Below are 14,227 nucleotides of genomic sequence, written 5' to 3'. Positions count from 1 at the left end.
AGCGTGAGCTCCTGCTCTGAGCCTCTTTGATTGTGCGGGTGCCTCGGACAGGAGCCCACCAGCCGACAGCAGCGGGGCTGGGCGAGGAGGCTGCGGGCAGGGAGGAAGGCGGCGGCGCTGGCCCCGGCTCGCCGGGCTGGGTCCCTCGGCGGCGCTGGCGAGCCGGAGGGGAAGGATGGGTGCTGAGCCCGGAGGGACCCCATCACCCCGTGGGGTGCCCGAGGGCAGCCACTCCCTGCCTGGGCCCTGGGGTGCTCAGCCGGGCCACCCCGCGAACACACCCAGCGTAGCCAGATCCAGCCCCCCCATCCCCGCAGCACCCAGGGCAGGGCCCCGAGCCCTCCCGCTGCCCTGAGGTAGCGCGGCTTGGAGTTGGGGTGCTGGGGAACGGGCCTGCCCAGCTCCTGGGGGCCTCCCGGGTGCCCCTGCCACCCCGGGGCCCCTGACCCCATGAGCTCACCCTGCTCTTTTGCTCCTTTTCTCCATGTCCTGTTTGTCCCGAGCAGCTGCTGGGACAGGCTGCATGTGGCCTCCTGCCCTGCCCCTCCGCCGGCACAGAGCCACCATTCAGATCCCCCCAAGCGCTGCCCGAGGTCACCATTCCTGCATTTTTATTTTTACTTTTTCTGCAAAATCATCCCCCTCGGCTCTCTGTATCCCCTTTTGTCTCCCGCGAGGCTCCCAGACCTCCCGACAGGAGCCGTGCTGGGAGAAGAGCCCGCCCGTCTGGGGTAACAGCAGCCCTCAGCGGGTGCAGGACACTCCCGGGCTGCGGTGCTGGTCCTGGGGGGATCCCCAAGACGTCACCGGGATGTTGGGGTGGAGGGAGGGCGCGGGGTGCTGAGCCCGGTGGCGGGGCTGGGTCCTGCGGGGGCCCGTGTCCCCGCACCCAGGGCGCTCACCATGCCCCACAGGGCTCCCAGAATCATCTGGGCTGGAAAAGCCCTGGAAGCTCCTCCAGCCCAGCCATGAACCTCACCCTGACCCTTCCCAACTCCCCCAGATCCCTCAGCGCTGGGTCAGCCCGACTTTTCGCTCGCTCTGGGGGCCCCGAGCGCGTCTGTCCGTCCGTCCGTCTGTCTGGTTTGGATGCCGTGGTCAGGGCTGGCGTCAGCAGCGACCCGGCACTGGCGAAGAGCCCTCCCGGCTCCAGGAACAGCCGGGGCCGGGTCACGCCGATCCTGCAGCTGGGAAAACAACAGCGGAGGAGCCCTTGGCGTCATCCCCCCGCTTGTATTTTTAGATGCTGCCGGCTCGAAGCTGTCGGGGACTCGCAGGTGGCGATGGGCAGCGCCGGGCTGGGGGCGAGCCCGCAGGCGTGGGGGTGGGCAGGAGCCGCAGCCCCCCCACATCTCGGTGCTGACCCGAGCGCGGGGTGAAGTTCCTGCGGGGCTGGGGACGAGCTCGGTGGCCACAACCCGTGGTCACAGCCTGGTTCTGTCGGTGGCAGTGAACTTGCCCTGGCTGGAAATGGACAGCAGGAGGTTTTATTTCTGGCAGTGGACTTCTCTTTTCCAAATTCCCTCCAAAACCAGCCAGGTTGCTCTCACTTTTCTTGCCCAGTCCCCCGGGTTTTTCCCTGCATTTCCCCAGCAGAGCGTTTGCCAGCCCACAGCCCGGATTTCCTTGCCGAAGGCAAGCGTGTCTGGGTGTCCTCTCCCCGGGAGCGGTAACACCCGCCACGCTGCCCGGCATCTGCCAAATCCCAGGGCAGCGGGGGTGCCGCCAGCCCTGGCCGGGGGCTCGCCTGGGAAGGGGCTCGGGGTGGCGGCGAGCCCAGTGGCCCCAAGCTGGTGGCTGCTGGGGGTGGAGCAGCATCCCCAGGTTCCCCGGGGGAGCCCCAGCAGGCGACTGCGGGGTGGTTTGGGCTGTTGCATCAGGCAAGAGATGCGGAAAGAGCTGTGGGCAGGGTCGGGAACTGCCCGCACGTGCTGAGGAGCGTGTGGGGCCAGAGGAAGCCCTGACCTGGGGAGCGGGGGGTGGCCTGGGGACAGCAGGGCGGGTGTCCTGACCCACAGCCCTGGGTGACAGCACAGGAGAGGGACGCCCTCCAGCTCCCTGCACCCCCGGCCTCCTGGCTCCCGTCTGACGATGCCCCGCTCCCTCCCCAGTGCAGCAGGTCCCGGGCCGCAGAGCAGCCTGACAGGAGAAGCCCTCTCCCCTCCGAAGGGTCGGGCAGGGCAGGGCAGGATTTCATGCTCAGGTCCCTGCTGTCATCCCTTGCACAAAGCACCATCGGGCTCAACCCAGGTGTTGAGCGTTCGATGTGGTTTCAGCTGTCCCCAGCCGAACACGGGAGGGCTTGGTCAGGGCTCGTGCTGTTCGAAGGGGTTTTTTAGTTCAGCGTTAAAATTTGTTCAAACCCAGAAGGAAGACTTTCTGGTTTTGCTTCCTCTCTCTGCTACTCCCTATAGAATTTCATTTCTCCTCATGGAAGAGGTTCTGGTTCCTCAATGCTCATCCTGAATGTCTTCAATACTGTTTCGAAACAGCCCCGCTGAGATGTGGTGTCACGGACGGGAGGGTTTGGGGAGCTGCTCCCCCACACCGAGCAAGACCCAGCAAAGCGCCGAGAGAGGCAGCAGCAGGGTCATGGCACCGCGGAGGCTGCAGGTCGGGGGTTTGGCCTTTCAGTATTCTCCTCTGCTCTTGGCTGCTGCTTTCTGGGCAAAATGAGCTGCAGCCACAGGCTCCTGGCCCCCAGGGTGGATTGGGGCCGGAGCTGGAGGGGGGATCGCAGCCCGCGGGTGCTGTCTGGGTGCCCGTGGGACACAGCTCTGCCCCGGGCGGTTTGTCCCCCGCCGGCAGGCGCTGTCACCGCGAGGCTGGCTGTGTCCTTGTGCTCCTGCCCCGGCTCCGAGCTCCCAGAGACAACGACTGCGGTGCCGCTCTTGTGCGTCTGCCAGGCAGCCTGGAAGTGGCCCCCCCCGAAACTCTGCCGAAGAAAGGCAGAGGGGAGCCGAGCGCCGCGGTCCTCCCCGCGCCAGGTTCCTCCCGCACCGATGCCCCGGGCGCCCGGGGCTGCAGCGCCAGCGGCACGGCCATGCCGGCGGCCGCACTTGAGCAACAGCTGCATTTCACAAGCGCCTGGTTCAGGGATGTCGCCTCTGACGACCAGGACTTCCCTGGATCCCGCCTGAGATCTGCCTGCATCAGCTGCTGCGGGTTTCCTGTGCCCGCTCCTGCCGCTTCCCCAGTGGGAAATGAAAGTAAATCATTTCTTCCTCCTTCACCTCCATCCCGCAGCCTGCAGGGAGGGTCTGGCCGGCCCTGCTCTCCCCTCTGGGGTGCTCCCCCTCGCCCCTGCCTGGCTGCACCCAGCTCAGCCAGGGTCACCCCAAAGCTGTGACACTGCAGGGCCCCAGAAGTTTTCCCTCTGAGGCTTGCTCCCCGTGCACTGGATGTCCCCCCCAGCACAGCTGTGACAGAGCCAGGGCCCCGAGGCACAGGGCACCCCGATGATTTAGTTGCCCCCTGAGCCCCACGGCAGCCCCCCAGCCCAGACAGGTGCCCCTTGGCCAGTGCTGCTGGCTGGGGGGAGACTCCGGGGTCTGCTCACACAGGGTGAGAAATCCCAACTCACTTCTTTCGCCCTCGCTGTGACCCGGGGCTGCTCTGGCCGCGGCCCGTCCGTGTCGCGATGGCAGCAGCGAACGCCCAGCGGTGCAGAGCGGTCCCGAGCCCCGCGGGGGCAGGGAGGGCGGATGGCTCGGGGGCTGTTCCCAGCCTGGGCGCAGGCCGAGCACGCAGCGGGCACGCAGCAAGGGCACAGCCCCATCCCACGGGCCGGCAGAGCCGAAGCGGCGCCTGCGGCAGCTCTGCTTCACCAAACCCCTGCTGCTGCGGCAGCCAGGGGCTGTTTGCACCCGACGCAGAGCTGGAAACCCAGCCGCTGCCTCCTGGCTTTGGCCAGCCCTTGCCGTGCCACGCCGTGGGCACCAGTGTCACCGGAGCAGGGGCCAAGCAGGAAGCTCCGGGGCTCCGGGGCCGCCCCGCGCAGGCTGCGGCACGGCTCTGCACCCTCCCTCGCCCGCGGTTCCCCTTTGGCGCGGGTATAAAGGCGGTGTGGGCAGGGAGAGCCCGGTGGCAGCAGCGTGGCACTGCAGAGCAGCCAGGATGGGAGCGCAGAGCCTGGCCGTGGCTTCTGGGGCGCTGGCTTTGTGCCTGGCACTGGCCAGGGCCACCAACCCCGGCTTCGTGGTGAGGATCACCCAGGCGGGCCTGGACTACGGTGGGTTCGGCTCCTGACTCGTGGACGTGCCGGGGGCTGAGGTGGGGAGCTGGGCGCCCACCTGGAGAGTGCAGGGTCCTGGGGCAGGATGGGGGGACCCTTGGCCGTGGGTGCCAAATGCACCACCGTCCCGGGATGCCCCCATCCGCCCCTCCCCACCTTCGTGGAGCCCCTGCAGGGTGCCTGGCCCTGTGGGGGTCTCGGGGGGCTGCACCCGGGTGGGTTGGGGGGGGGGCACAGGGCTGGCAGGACCGGAGGGTTCTGCTCTCATGGCACGTGTCTGAGCCGTGAGCGCCGGAGGAGTGAGCTGTGGAAGAGAGGAGGTGGGGAGCTGCGGGGGGGCAGTGACGGAGATGGATGGGCCCCATGCTGGTTTTATCGAGGCAGGCAGAGCCCCGGCTCCAGCCGAGCGCCGTTATGGATTGAAATACACTGTGTGAGAAACAGCTCATTTACCCGGCGGCTCTGCCAGCCGGGCGGGAGAGAAGGACGTGACGCCTTCCCAGATGGATGCGGGGATGCAGCCCCCCTCCCGCCGCGCTGCTCCCTGGGTCGGGGGCTCCCTCCGGCTGTGCCCGCCGGGGCTGGGCATGGAGCAGCGCCTGGCACCCCCCGCACGCCCTGCGCAGTGCCCAGCCCAGAGAGCGCGGGCTGGGGCCTCTGCCCACCTTCCACCCCCTTCCCCTGGGGCAGGCGTCAGGCAGCGTTGCCTGTGTGCTCACAGGGCTCTGTGCACCGAGATCAGCTTCACAGATAGGCCGGGAGGTGGAAAGCAGCCAGGGCATCGCCTGGGTGTTTCCTTTAACCCTTCTGCTGTGCCCGGCGCCTGCTCCCGGCCCCGCGGGAAGTGGGTGGCGGTGACGCTCCCTCTGCCCCTGCAGCCCATCAGCAGGGGATCGCGGTCCTGGAGAAGGAGCTGGCCCAGCTGAAGCTGCCGGACATCTCGGGTGACTTTCGCATCCGGCACGTGGGGAAGGTGCACTATGAGATCTCCAGGTGAGCCCTGGCAGCACCCCAGATCGACTCGCTGCCCCCCAATGCACGGGAGGGCCGGGAGGGGGAGGACAGGGAGCCCCCAGAGCAGCGAGGACCGTCCTGTCCCCTCCACAGCTCCCAGAGACGTTGGCCGCGTCCCCAGTGCAGGCAGCGACGCTCTCGCTTGGCCCCTTTGCCCAGAGGGGAAAAAGGGAACCGGGGTGTCGGCCCTCGGGGTGTGGGTGAACCTTGTGCAATGGGAGCTGGCGGGGGGGGGCCCTACGGGGATCCCAGCTCCACGCTGCCCCGCTGCGCCTCTGTGCTCCCTCTGCGCGGGGGTTCGAGCTGAGCTCCGGGTGCTGCAGGGACCCTGCTTTGCTTCGGGCGCTGTGGGTGCTGCCGGCGCGCTGGCCCCGCTCCCTCCCCCCAGCCGTGTGCCCAGGAGCGAGGCACCCCTGTAGTGTGACTTGTGGTTTTTCTTTATTGGCTTTTAGTTTGGACCTTCGCAGTTTCCACCTGCCGTACTCGCGGATTTCCCTGGTCCCCAGCGTGGGCCTGCAGGTCTCCATCTCCAACGCCTTCGCCGAGGTGGACGGGAACTGGCGGGTGAAGCTACACTTCATGTGGGTGCCCAGCTCCCCGCCCCCTGCTTCGCTCTGCGTCTCCCTCTCTGGGCCAGGGCAGGTTTTTCCTCCTCTCCCTTGTGCCCGGGCAGTGCTGCTTTGCTCTCTCCAGATTCCCTGACTCGTCTTTCCCACAGCCCGATGCAGGTCTGGGAGCCCCTCACCCTGGGGGAGCCCACCCAGGTCTCCCTCCACGCCGGGAGCCCCCGGAGCTGGCCAGGCAGCATTTGTCCTGCTTGTGGGTGGTTGGGGAGACGATGTGAAATCCATCTCCCCTCTCGTGACCCCTGGGGTGTGAGGGACAGTCCCTCCTGCTTGCTTGCCCCAGGGGGCACTTTCCTGAGCACCCGCAGGGACAGGCCTGAGCTGGGGCCGGGGTGGGCAGAGCTCACTGCCCCTCGTCCAGCCACTGAGATGGATGAAACCGGGCGGGAGGCAAGAACGAGGGGGATGAAGGAGGAGCCGTGCGTGAACTCCCCCATCTCTCGTCCATCTCCCCTACTTGCTCTTGATCCTCTCTATTTAAAGGTTATCTCTCCTAGTTTATGTTCCAGTGAAATTTGGTTTCTCCGAGTTTAAAAACTTCCCCAGTCTCCACTGGGTGCTGACTGCAGGGGGGAGCGTGAGCTACACAGACCCATCCCCAAGCTGATTTGGGTCCCCCCCAGGACTCGGCGCTGAGAAATGTCCCTTTCTCATCCTCCTCTCCCCGCAGCCGGGACCACGGCTCGTTTGACCTGAAGGTGGAGAATGTCTATATCAAAATCAACCTGCAGCTGGGCAGTGACGCCTCCGGGAAACCCACCGCTGACACCTCCGACTGCAGCACCCGCATCTCCAAAGTCCGAGTACACTTTTCGGGCAAGTTTGGGTACGTATCTTCCCTGTGAGGCCCAGAAACGCTACGCGTTAGCCCGTCTGCCGTGGGAATGGCGCTTCCAGGCCCTGGGGCAAGGAATAAGCTGTTGGTGTATCTGCAGTCCCTTGGAGGCTGCCCCGTGTGCCCGCAGGCTGCCGGCGCTGGCACAGCACCACCCAGGTGTCTCTGCCTCTGGACTCTTGCAATATCCTCCTCATCCAGATGTGCAAGGGAACGAACTTTAACCTGGCCTGAATCTATCCTGCTGCGGCTGCACATTTAAGGGAGATTTAAGGCAGCCACTAGACTTGTGCGCAGGTGCTTTACAAGCTGGTCTGGTCGCAAATATAAACCCTGAGGCGAAGCCAGATGCCGAACGGGTACAGGAATGACCTTCCCCAGTGTCCTGCATCTCCAGGGTCTCCTCTTCCTGGACAAATGCTTCTGCAGCAGCCTCTGAGCTAGAGAAAGCAGGGCTCTTCTCTGTTTTTCTCTGCAGATGGCTTTACAACCTCTTCCACAGCGCCATTGAGCCCGCGTTCCGGAGGACCTTGCAGACCGAGGTACGTGAGGCAAGGCGGGCAGGGCCCCGGGTCCTCCTGGTGGTCGTTAGCCCTGGCTTGCCTGCGGTGTTGGCAGGGTCGGGGCACACGCGGGGGTTTAACGAGAGCCAGAGCCCACGGGCGTGTGGCCGATCGGGTGAAAACCAGAGGAATGGGCATCGCTGGCTGCAGTCTCCGTGGCATTGTGTGGCTCAGGCTGAATCCGAAACCCGCAGCCTTTGCCAAAGCCCAGTGTAATTGGTTCCTAATTAACAAAGACTTTTCTTTCCATGTGGTCAGTTAATTAGATCTTACGCCTTGGCCAAACTCCCTGTAACAGAGGAAACCCGATCAGAGCTCTCCTCTAACCGGCCGCAAGCCCGCACGCTTTGGGGAGCGCTGGGGGGGAAATTCTCATTCTGGATTTCAGCCACTTGCCGCCTGGTTTAACGGGGCATCGGGGGGGCCCCGGGACCGGCCGCCCGCTACAGACGCCGCCACGAGGAGACTGTGACAAGACAGGGAAACAAGCCGTTAGCAATAATTACTACAAGGCTAACTGGCACGAGCTGCAGCCTCCCTGGATGTGACCCCTGCTCGGGAAGGAGGCAGCTGCAGAACGGGCAAACCCCACTCCCGCGGCCGATCCCAGCCCGCCCGGACGCGATTCCCGACGCCGGGCAGAGGCTCTGCCCCGGCCCCCGGGACCGGCCGCAGCAGATGGGCCGGTGGCGGGGGCGAAGCCGCGGCTCAGGGGCCTTTTCTGCTGTTTTGCCTCCTGGACGGAGGGCAGCCTTGGGGACCGGAGGGGACCGCTCCTCTGCGCCTCCTCCCAGCCCCTTCGCCCCACGCACGCTTCTGCGTCTTTCTCCAGGGGTGAGGAGGGGTGAGGGGCGGCGGGCAGGAGAGGGCGGGGCGGGGAGCAGCACTGCACCGGGAGCGGGGGGCACAGCCCGGTCCCGACAGCCCGTGGCTGCCTCCCGCTCTCGCTGCACACGCTTGGGCGTTCCTCATGTCCCCAGTGCCGGGGGACACAGTCACTGGGAGATCCCGTCACTGGGAAATCCTGTCACTGGGAGATCCTGTCACTGGGAGATCCTGTCACTGGGAGACCCTGTTACTGGGAGATCCCGTCACTGGGAGATTTTGTTACTGGGAGATCCTGTTACTGGGAGATCCCATCCCTGAGAGATCCCATCACTGGGAGATCCTGTCACTGGGAGATCCTGTTACTGGGAGATCCTGTTACTGGGAGATCCTGTCACTGGGAGATCCTGTTACTGGGAGATCACATCACTGGGAGATCCCATCCCTGGGAGATCCCGTCACTGGGAGATCCTGTCACTGGGAGATCCTGTTACTGGGAGATCCCATCACTGGGAGATCCCGTCACTGGGAGATCCCGTCACTGGGAGATCCTGTCACTGGGAGATCCCGTCACTGGGAGATTCCGTCACTGGGAGATCCTGTTACTGGGAGATCCCATCACTGGGAGATCCCATCCCTGGGAGATCCCGTCACTGGGAGATCCTGTCACTGGGAGATCCTGTTACTGGGAGATCCCATCACTGGGAGATCCCGTCACTGGGAGATCCTGTCACTGGGAGATCCCGTCACTGGGAGATCCCGTCACTGGGAGATCCTGTCACTGGGATAGGGGCTGGGTTTGCCTGTCTGCAGCTCCATCCTGCCAGGCAGCGATGGGGCGTTTCCAGCACAGCCAGACGAGTATCTGGGCAGTGGGAAGAGCAGCAACCTCCTGCCGAGAAGGCCCTGCCCAGGGCTCTGTCCCTCCTCTTCCTCGCGGCGCTGCTCAGCCAGCGGCTGCGTGCTCCCCCGCGGTCCAGCTCTGCGTGTCGCCGCCGGCTGGGGCAGGCCAGGTGCCCGGTCAGACAGATGACGGCCTGATCCTGCCTGGCCGTTTCAGTGTCGTTATGGGGAAAGCGCTGAAGAAAGCTTGTGCAGATTATCTCGTCCGTCTGCAGCACTGTGCCCTGCAGTAAATTTCCTGGGCTAGTGTTAAGCCTGCAATTAAATCTCCCACTAATGCCAAGGCTTCACCAGTGGATGACAGCAGCAGAGGGATTTTCTCTCCTGCCCTGGCAGCACCGAGCTCTGCTTTGTGCTGCAATTAGCCTCCTGGCCCTGCGGGGTGAGTTAACTCTTTCATCAGTTGCTGAGCTTTGGCTGCTCAGCACAGCCCGGGCTGTGGGGACGGTCTGAGGGCGCTCGGGAGGTTCCCTCCAACGGCCTCGATGCAGCCGAACCGCGCGCGGGCAGCGGCCTGCAGGACAAGCCTCGCTTGTACCTGGCACATTTGATGAGCAGAGACAGCGCTGTGCTCTTTTATTTTAGCAGGCTTTTGCAAGGAATCCAACTGGCACCGGGCAGCAAAGCCAGGCGCGCAGCTGAGGCTTTGGCCCAGGGGTGTGCACAGGCCCCCGGCAGCGCTGCCCCCGCTCAGCTCCGCTGCCTTTCCTGCCCGCAGGTCTGCCAGATCGTGGTCAAGTCCGTGCGCAGCGAGCTGCAGCCTTACCTCCGGACCCTGCCAGGTACCGACGGGGGGCTTCCCGGGGCTGTGGGAGCAGTTCTGCCTCGCCTTTCCCAGCCGTGAGGACAGTGTTGTACTTGTGCCTGCTCCCCCTTTCCTTGGATTTCTGCCCCGAGCTGGGAGCCGGGGAGCCCCGCGGCAGCAGGGACCTGTCACCGCGCTCCCTGCCCGCCTGCGGACGCTGCTTGGGGGAGCCGGCGCTGCCGGGGGCACGGGCTGCCTTAGCCGGGGACCCAGACTGTCCCCCGAGTCCAGGGGTTAGCCTGCACACCTGAGAAACAGTCAGGAGGGAAATGTGATTGGGTTTTTTGCTTCTAAACAGAGCAAGCACCCATGACGCGGGTACTGAGCTGTTGCACCGGGAGGCCCGGGCATGGCACAGCCTGGGCGTCGGCGTCAACAACCTGCTCCCGGCCCTCCCGTGCCAGCTCCCGCCCGCCCATCTGCCCGCCTCGTGTTTTACAGTCACAGCCAGGATAGACGCCAGGGCTGGGATCGATTATTCCTTGGTGGCACCCCCAACTGCTACTGCCCAGTCCCTGGACGTGGACCTGAAGGTGAGCGGCTGCCCTGGGGAAGCTCAATTTAGCGCTGCCATCGCCACGGGCGGGCGGGGAACCAGGTTTCGGTACCTCCTGCAGGTGCTGTTTTCTGGCCCGTGTGAGCGGGCGAGTCCCACCACCCTCTGCTCTCCTGCTTCACCTCTCCCCCTCCTCCCAGGGCGAATTCTTCTCCCTGGCCCACCGCTCCGCCGTCCCCTTCGCTCCGCTGCCGCTGGCCTTCCCGCCGGATCACGACCGCATGGTTTACTTCGGGGCCTCCAGCTACTTCTTCAACACAGCTGGCCGCGCCTACCACAGCGCCGGGGCGCTGGTCTTCGAGATCACAGACTCCATGGTGAGCGGCGCGGCCGGGTCGGGGCTGTGCCCGCGCCCCTGCGCTGCGGGTTCATCCTGCAGAGGAGCTGGGGTGCCACCCGCGGTCTCGGGGACCCCCCAGCAGTGCCTGAGGCAGCGAGCTGGGGACTGTGGGAGGGGGCTCTCGGGCTCGGCAGCGTGTCAGGGCGGCAAGGCTGATCTCACCATGGGCTCGGCTGTGCCACATCACCCCAACGTGACCATTCTCCCCCCACAGATCCCGAAGGGTGTTGAATTCCACCTGAACACTACCACCTTCTCAGCCTTCATTCCCCAGGCGAGTGGTCCGGCCCTGCCTCCCCAGAGCTCCTGCCGCGCGCAGGCTTTGCCCCCAGGAAGGGGGTTTGTGCTGCTGTCCCTACCCTCTCCCTGCTCCCCTGCAGCTCGAGAAGATGTACCCGGACATGCTGATGAAGCTCAGGCTCTCTGCCCCCTCTGCCCCCTTCCTGGACATTGGGCCAGGGGGGCTCTCACTCAGGCCTGTCGTGGACATCCAGGCTTACGCCATCCTTCCCAACTCCAGCCTGGCTCCTCTCTTCCTCCTCAGCCTGGTGAGTTCGGGCACAGCCTGCGGTGGGGAGGGTGGTCCTGGCGGGGCGGCTCCGGGTGCAAACCCAGCCCAAGCTGCCGCAGTGCCTGGTGAGCTCTTCAAAGAGGGGAGCTGGGGCTGAGCACCGTCCTCCGGGGTGATCAGCCATGCTGAGCCACTGCCGTCAAGCTCCTGCCAGGGAGGTGCCGAGGAAACGAGCCCTGGGGTCATCCCCGACAGAAAGACGCTGACAATGCCGGGTTCAACGCTGCGCGCAGACAGGCCCCTGGACGGGCAGCGGACCCGCTGCGCCCCGGCTGGTCGGAGCCGTTCCCCCGGGTGTCTGGGGTGGGGTGCGGTGGGGTGCGCACTGCCGAGCGCTGCTCTCTCTCCCCAGACAGGCAATGTCTCGGCCGTCATGGATGTGAAATCCGGCCACATAGTCGGGAGCCTGAAGGTGGGCAGGTACGGAGGGGGAGCAGCGCGGGGCTCCGCTTGCCCCGTGCCCCAAGCGCTGGGCTGGCTGGGGGTGATTCTGTTCAGAGGGGAGGTGGGGAGGTCCCGGGGACGTGGACCTGGAGCGGAGGGATGAGCTGGGGCTGGAGGGAGCAGGATCTGCACATCGGTGGGAGCAGGGTGGGAACTGCTCCTTCCACTGGGACAGCCCTCACAGCGCCGCTCCTCTCTCCGCAGGATGAGGCTCTCTCTGAAGCATTCGGATGTCGGCACTTTCCAGGTAAGCTATCCTTGACCATGACAGAGCCCCCAGCATGGAGGAGAGGCTCCTTCACCCCCTTTCCTCCAACACAGGACCTGGGGGTGCACCCAGGACCTCAGCCTGCAAGCCTGGGAGAGGATGCCGGGCCAGACGCCGTTGTCTCCCTCACCCCTACACTTCCTACCCCGCCAGCATGGCCAGACAAAGCCTCTGGTCTCTGGCGAAGCGTGTGCCTCTCCCAGCTCCTCGTCTCTTTTCCTAATTGTCCTCTGGCGCCTGGTCACCTGCTCTCTCACAGGCTAAAGCTTTTCTCCTTCCCCTCTCTCCGCTCCCCAGGTGCGAATGCTGCAGTCCATAATGAACATCCTTGCTTCCAATATCCTGCTCCCACGTCTTAATGGTAAGAACCTGCTGGGGGGAATGGGCGTGCTGGAGTAGTTGCCGGCCCGGTCAATCCATCCGAGCAGGCCCAGCTCACTAATTAAATCCCAGTTGCCAAGCCAGATTGGTGGGTAAAGCCTGCAGCGAGTGCAGGCGCCGGCAGTAAAAGCGCCCGGCGGAGGCAGGCAGCGGCGAGCAGGAGCCTCTCGGCGCTGTGACATGCATCCAGCAGTGAACACAACGGAAAAAATGAGCACGACGCACATCCTAATGCTTTCCAGACCCTCTCCCCCGCTCGCTGCTCCTCATGACTCCCCAGCAATTCGAGCCAGAGCGGGGCTGGTGGCTGCCGAGGGCTTGGGGGGGTGACACAGCACAACGTGCAGCCCCCGGCCCTTCTGTGGAGCCTGGGGGGAATTTCCTCTGCCTACCCCGGGAGCAGTGGGTGAAGAAAGGGCCGGGGGGAGGAGGTGGCTGCCCGCTTCGCACAGCTGTGCTCCCTCTTGCTCCTGTTGCCATCCCAATGCCCCCACTTGTGTTGTCATTTCCAGCCAGGTTAGATGAGGGTTTCCCTCTGCCGCTGCCGGACAGAATCCAGCTCTCCAACACCCTCGTGAGGTTTTACCAGGTGAGTGAGGGGCAGCACCCGGCCCGGCTGGAGCCCGCTGTGCCCTCCCAAGCCCCCCGCCTGCCAGCACGGTGCAAAACCCCAGTTCCCCGGCCCGGGCTGGAGGCAGCAGGCAGTGAGAGCGCTCGGCCGGGATCCCCCAGCACGGCTGCAAAGCAGAGCCCCACTTTTCCTGCCTGCACGGGGAGGGGGGAGTGGGGGTCTGGGCTCTGCACCCCTGGAGCAGCACCGCATCGTTCTCCAGTTCTTAAACCCGGGGCCTGAATTTCCCACGATGCTTTTTATAGCCCGCGCAGCTCCGCGGCAGCGTGAGCCTCCCCCGGCCGGCGGCGCCGGACGCTGGGGCTGAGCGCGGGGGCCGCTGCCAGACACATCTGCGGGCGGGGGGATGGCAGCGCCTGCCAGACGGGGTGGAAGGAGCCGGCCCGCGGCCTGGGGAGCCCCGAAAGCCCCTGGTGTGGGGGGCTCTGGGGAAGGCCCCGGCGGGTGCCCTGACGGGGATGGTTATTGTGCGGTGTGATGTGAAAGGTCTTCGGAGCCCCTCCAGGGCCAAGAGCAGCCCCGGGGCCGGCGGGACCACAGGAGCCCACCTGCCCTCCCTCGCCGGGGTGGGTGGGTGCTGGGGAGCGGGGCCGCCTGCCACAGAGAGCGGGTGCCAGGGCCTGGGGCAGCCCCACGCTTTCTCTCTTTGTCCCAGAATTTCCTGCTGCTCGGAGCGGACGTTCGGTATCAGCCCCGGGGACGGAGATAAGGCCAGAGGGACCCCGGGCACCGAAACCGCCCCTTTCACCCCTTCCTCCCCCCGGCCCCGCCGCCGGAGCTGAAGACCCCCCGGTTCTGCCGCCGCGTCCCGCACCTGGACCGCGGCCGGGGGCAGCGGCCGAACCCCCAACCCCACCCCGGGCCCTCCCCTCCCGCTCCCCCTGTGCAGGGGCAGTTGGGGACAATAAAGGTCGCGGCTGTGGTGCTGTCGCTGTCGCTGTCACTGTCCGAGCCCGCGGGACCTGCCCGGGGCCCGCTCGGGGTCGGCCGGGGGTGCCCGGAGCCCCCCCCGCCCCCGCCTGGGGAGGGCAGACGCCCGGTCACGCCCGTTCCGGCTCTTTCTATCGCTGCGGCCGTGGCCAGGCCCCCCCGAACACGCCACATTTCCACCGTTACTCCCCGCTTCCGCCAGCGGGGCCCTGCCCGGGCCCCAGCTCCGCCCGGCAGCGGGGCGGGCCCGGCGGAACCGCGGCGGTGCGGAACGCAGAGCCAGGGGCCGGGGGGGGGCGGC

The 14,227-nt window shown here is 65.9% G+C and overlaps 1 protein-coding gene across 1 annotated transcript; it reads left to right on the top strand.

The window, feature by feature from the left end:
- Positions 1 to 4,097: 4,097 nt before the first annotated feature.
- LOC141966939 (bactericidal permeability-increasing protein-like) lies at positions 4,098 to 13,890 on the top strand. Its single transcript, XM_074920219.1, has 15 exons — positions 4,098 to 4,231; positions 5,113 to 5,227; positions 5,701 to 5,829; positions 6,545 to 6,700; positions 7,188 to 7,251; positions 9,719 to 9,782; positions 10,247 to 10,338; positions 10,502 to 10,678; positions 10,916 to 10,975; positions 11,082 to 11,249; positions 11,625 to 11,692; positions 11,921 to 11,963; positions 12,282 to 12,345; positions 12,878 to 12,954; positions 13,652 to 13,890. The coding sequence occupies exons 1-15, from the start codon at positions 4,117 to 4,119 to the stop codon at positions 13,703 to 13,705; spliced, it is 1,446 nt and encodes a 481-aa protein (XP_074776320.1). The 5' UTR covers positions 4,098 to 4,116; the 3' UTR covers positions 13,706 to 13,890.
- The last annotated feature ends 337 nt before the right edge of the window (positions 13,891 to 14,227 follow it).

This window comes from Athene noctua, chromosome 16 (genome assembly GCF_965140245.1).
Source record: "Athene noctua chromosome 16, bAthNoc1.hap1.1, whole genome shotgun sequence".
Classification (NCBI taxonomy): domain Eukaryota; kingdom Metazoa; phylum Chordata; class Aves; order Strigiformes; family Strigidae; genus Athene; species Athene noctua.
This window is presented reverse-complemented; position numbering and strand designations above follow the sequence as displayed.

Excerpts from the sequence above, each read along its gene's own strand:
- LOC141966939 (XM_074920219.1), top strand. The coding sequence starts at position 4,117 with ATGGGAGCGCAGAGCCTGGCCGTGGCTTCTGGGGCGCTGGCTTTGTGC. Across the intron at positions 7,252-9,718 it reads GGAGGACCTTGCAGACCGAG|GTCTGCCAGATCGTGGTCAA; the intron begins GTACGTGAGGCA and ends TCCTGCCCGCAG. Across the intron at positions 12,346-12,877 it reads CCTGCTCCCACGTCTTAATG|CCAGGTTAGATGAGGGTTTC; the intron begins GTAAGAACCTGC and ends TGTCATTTCCAG.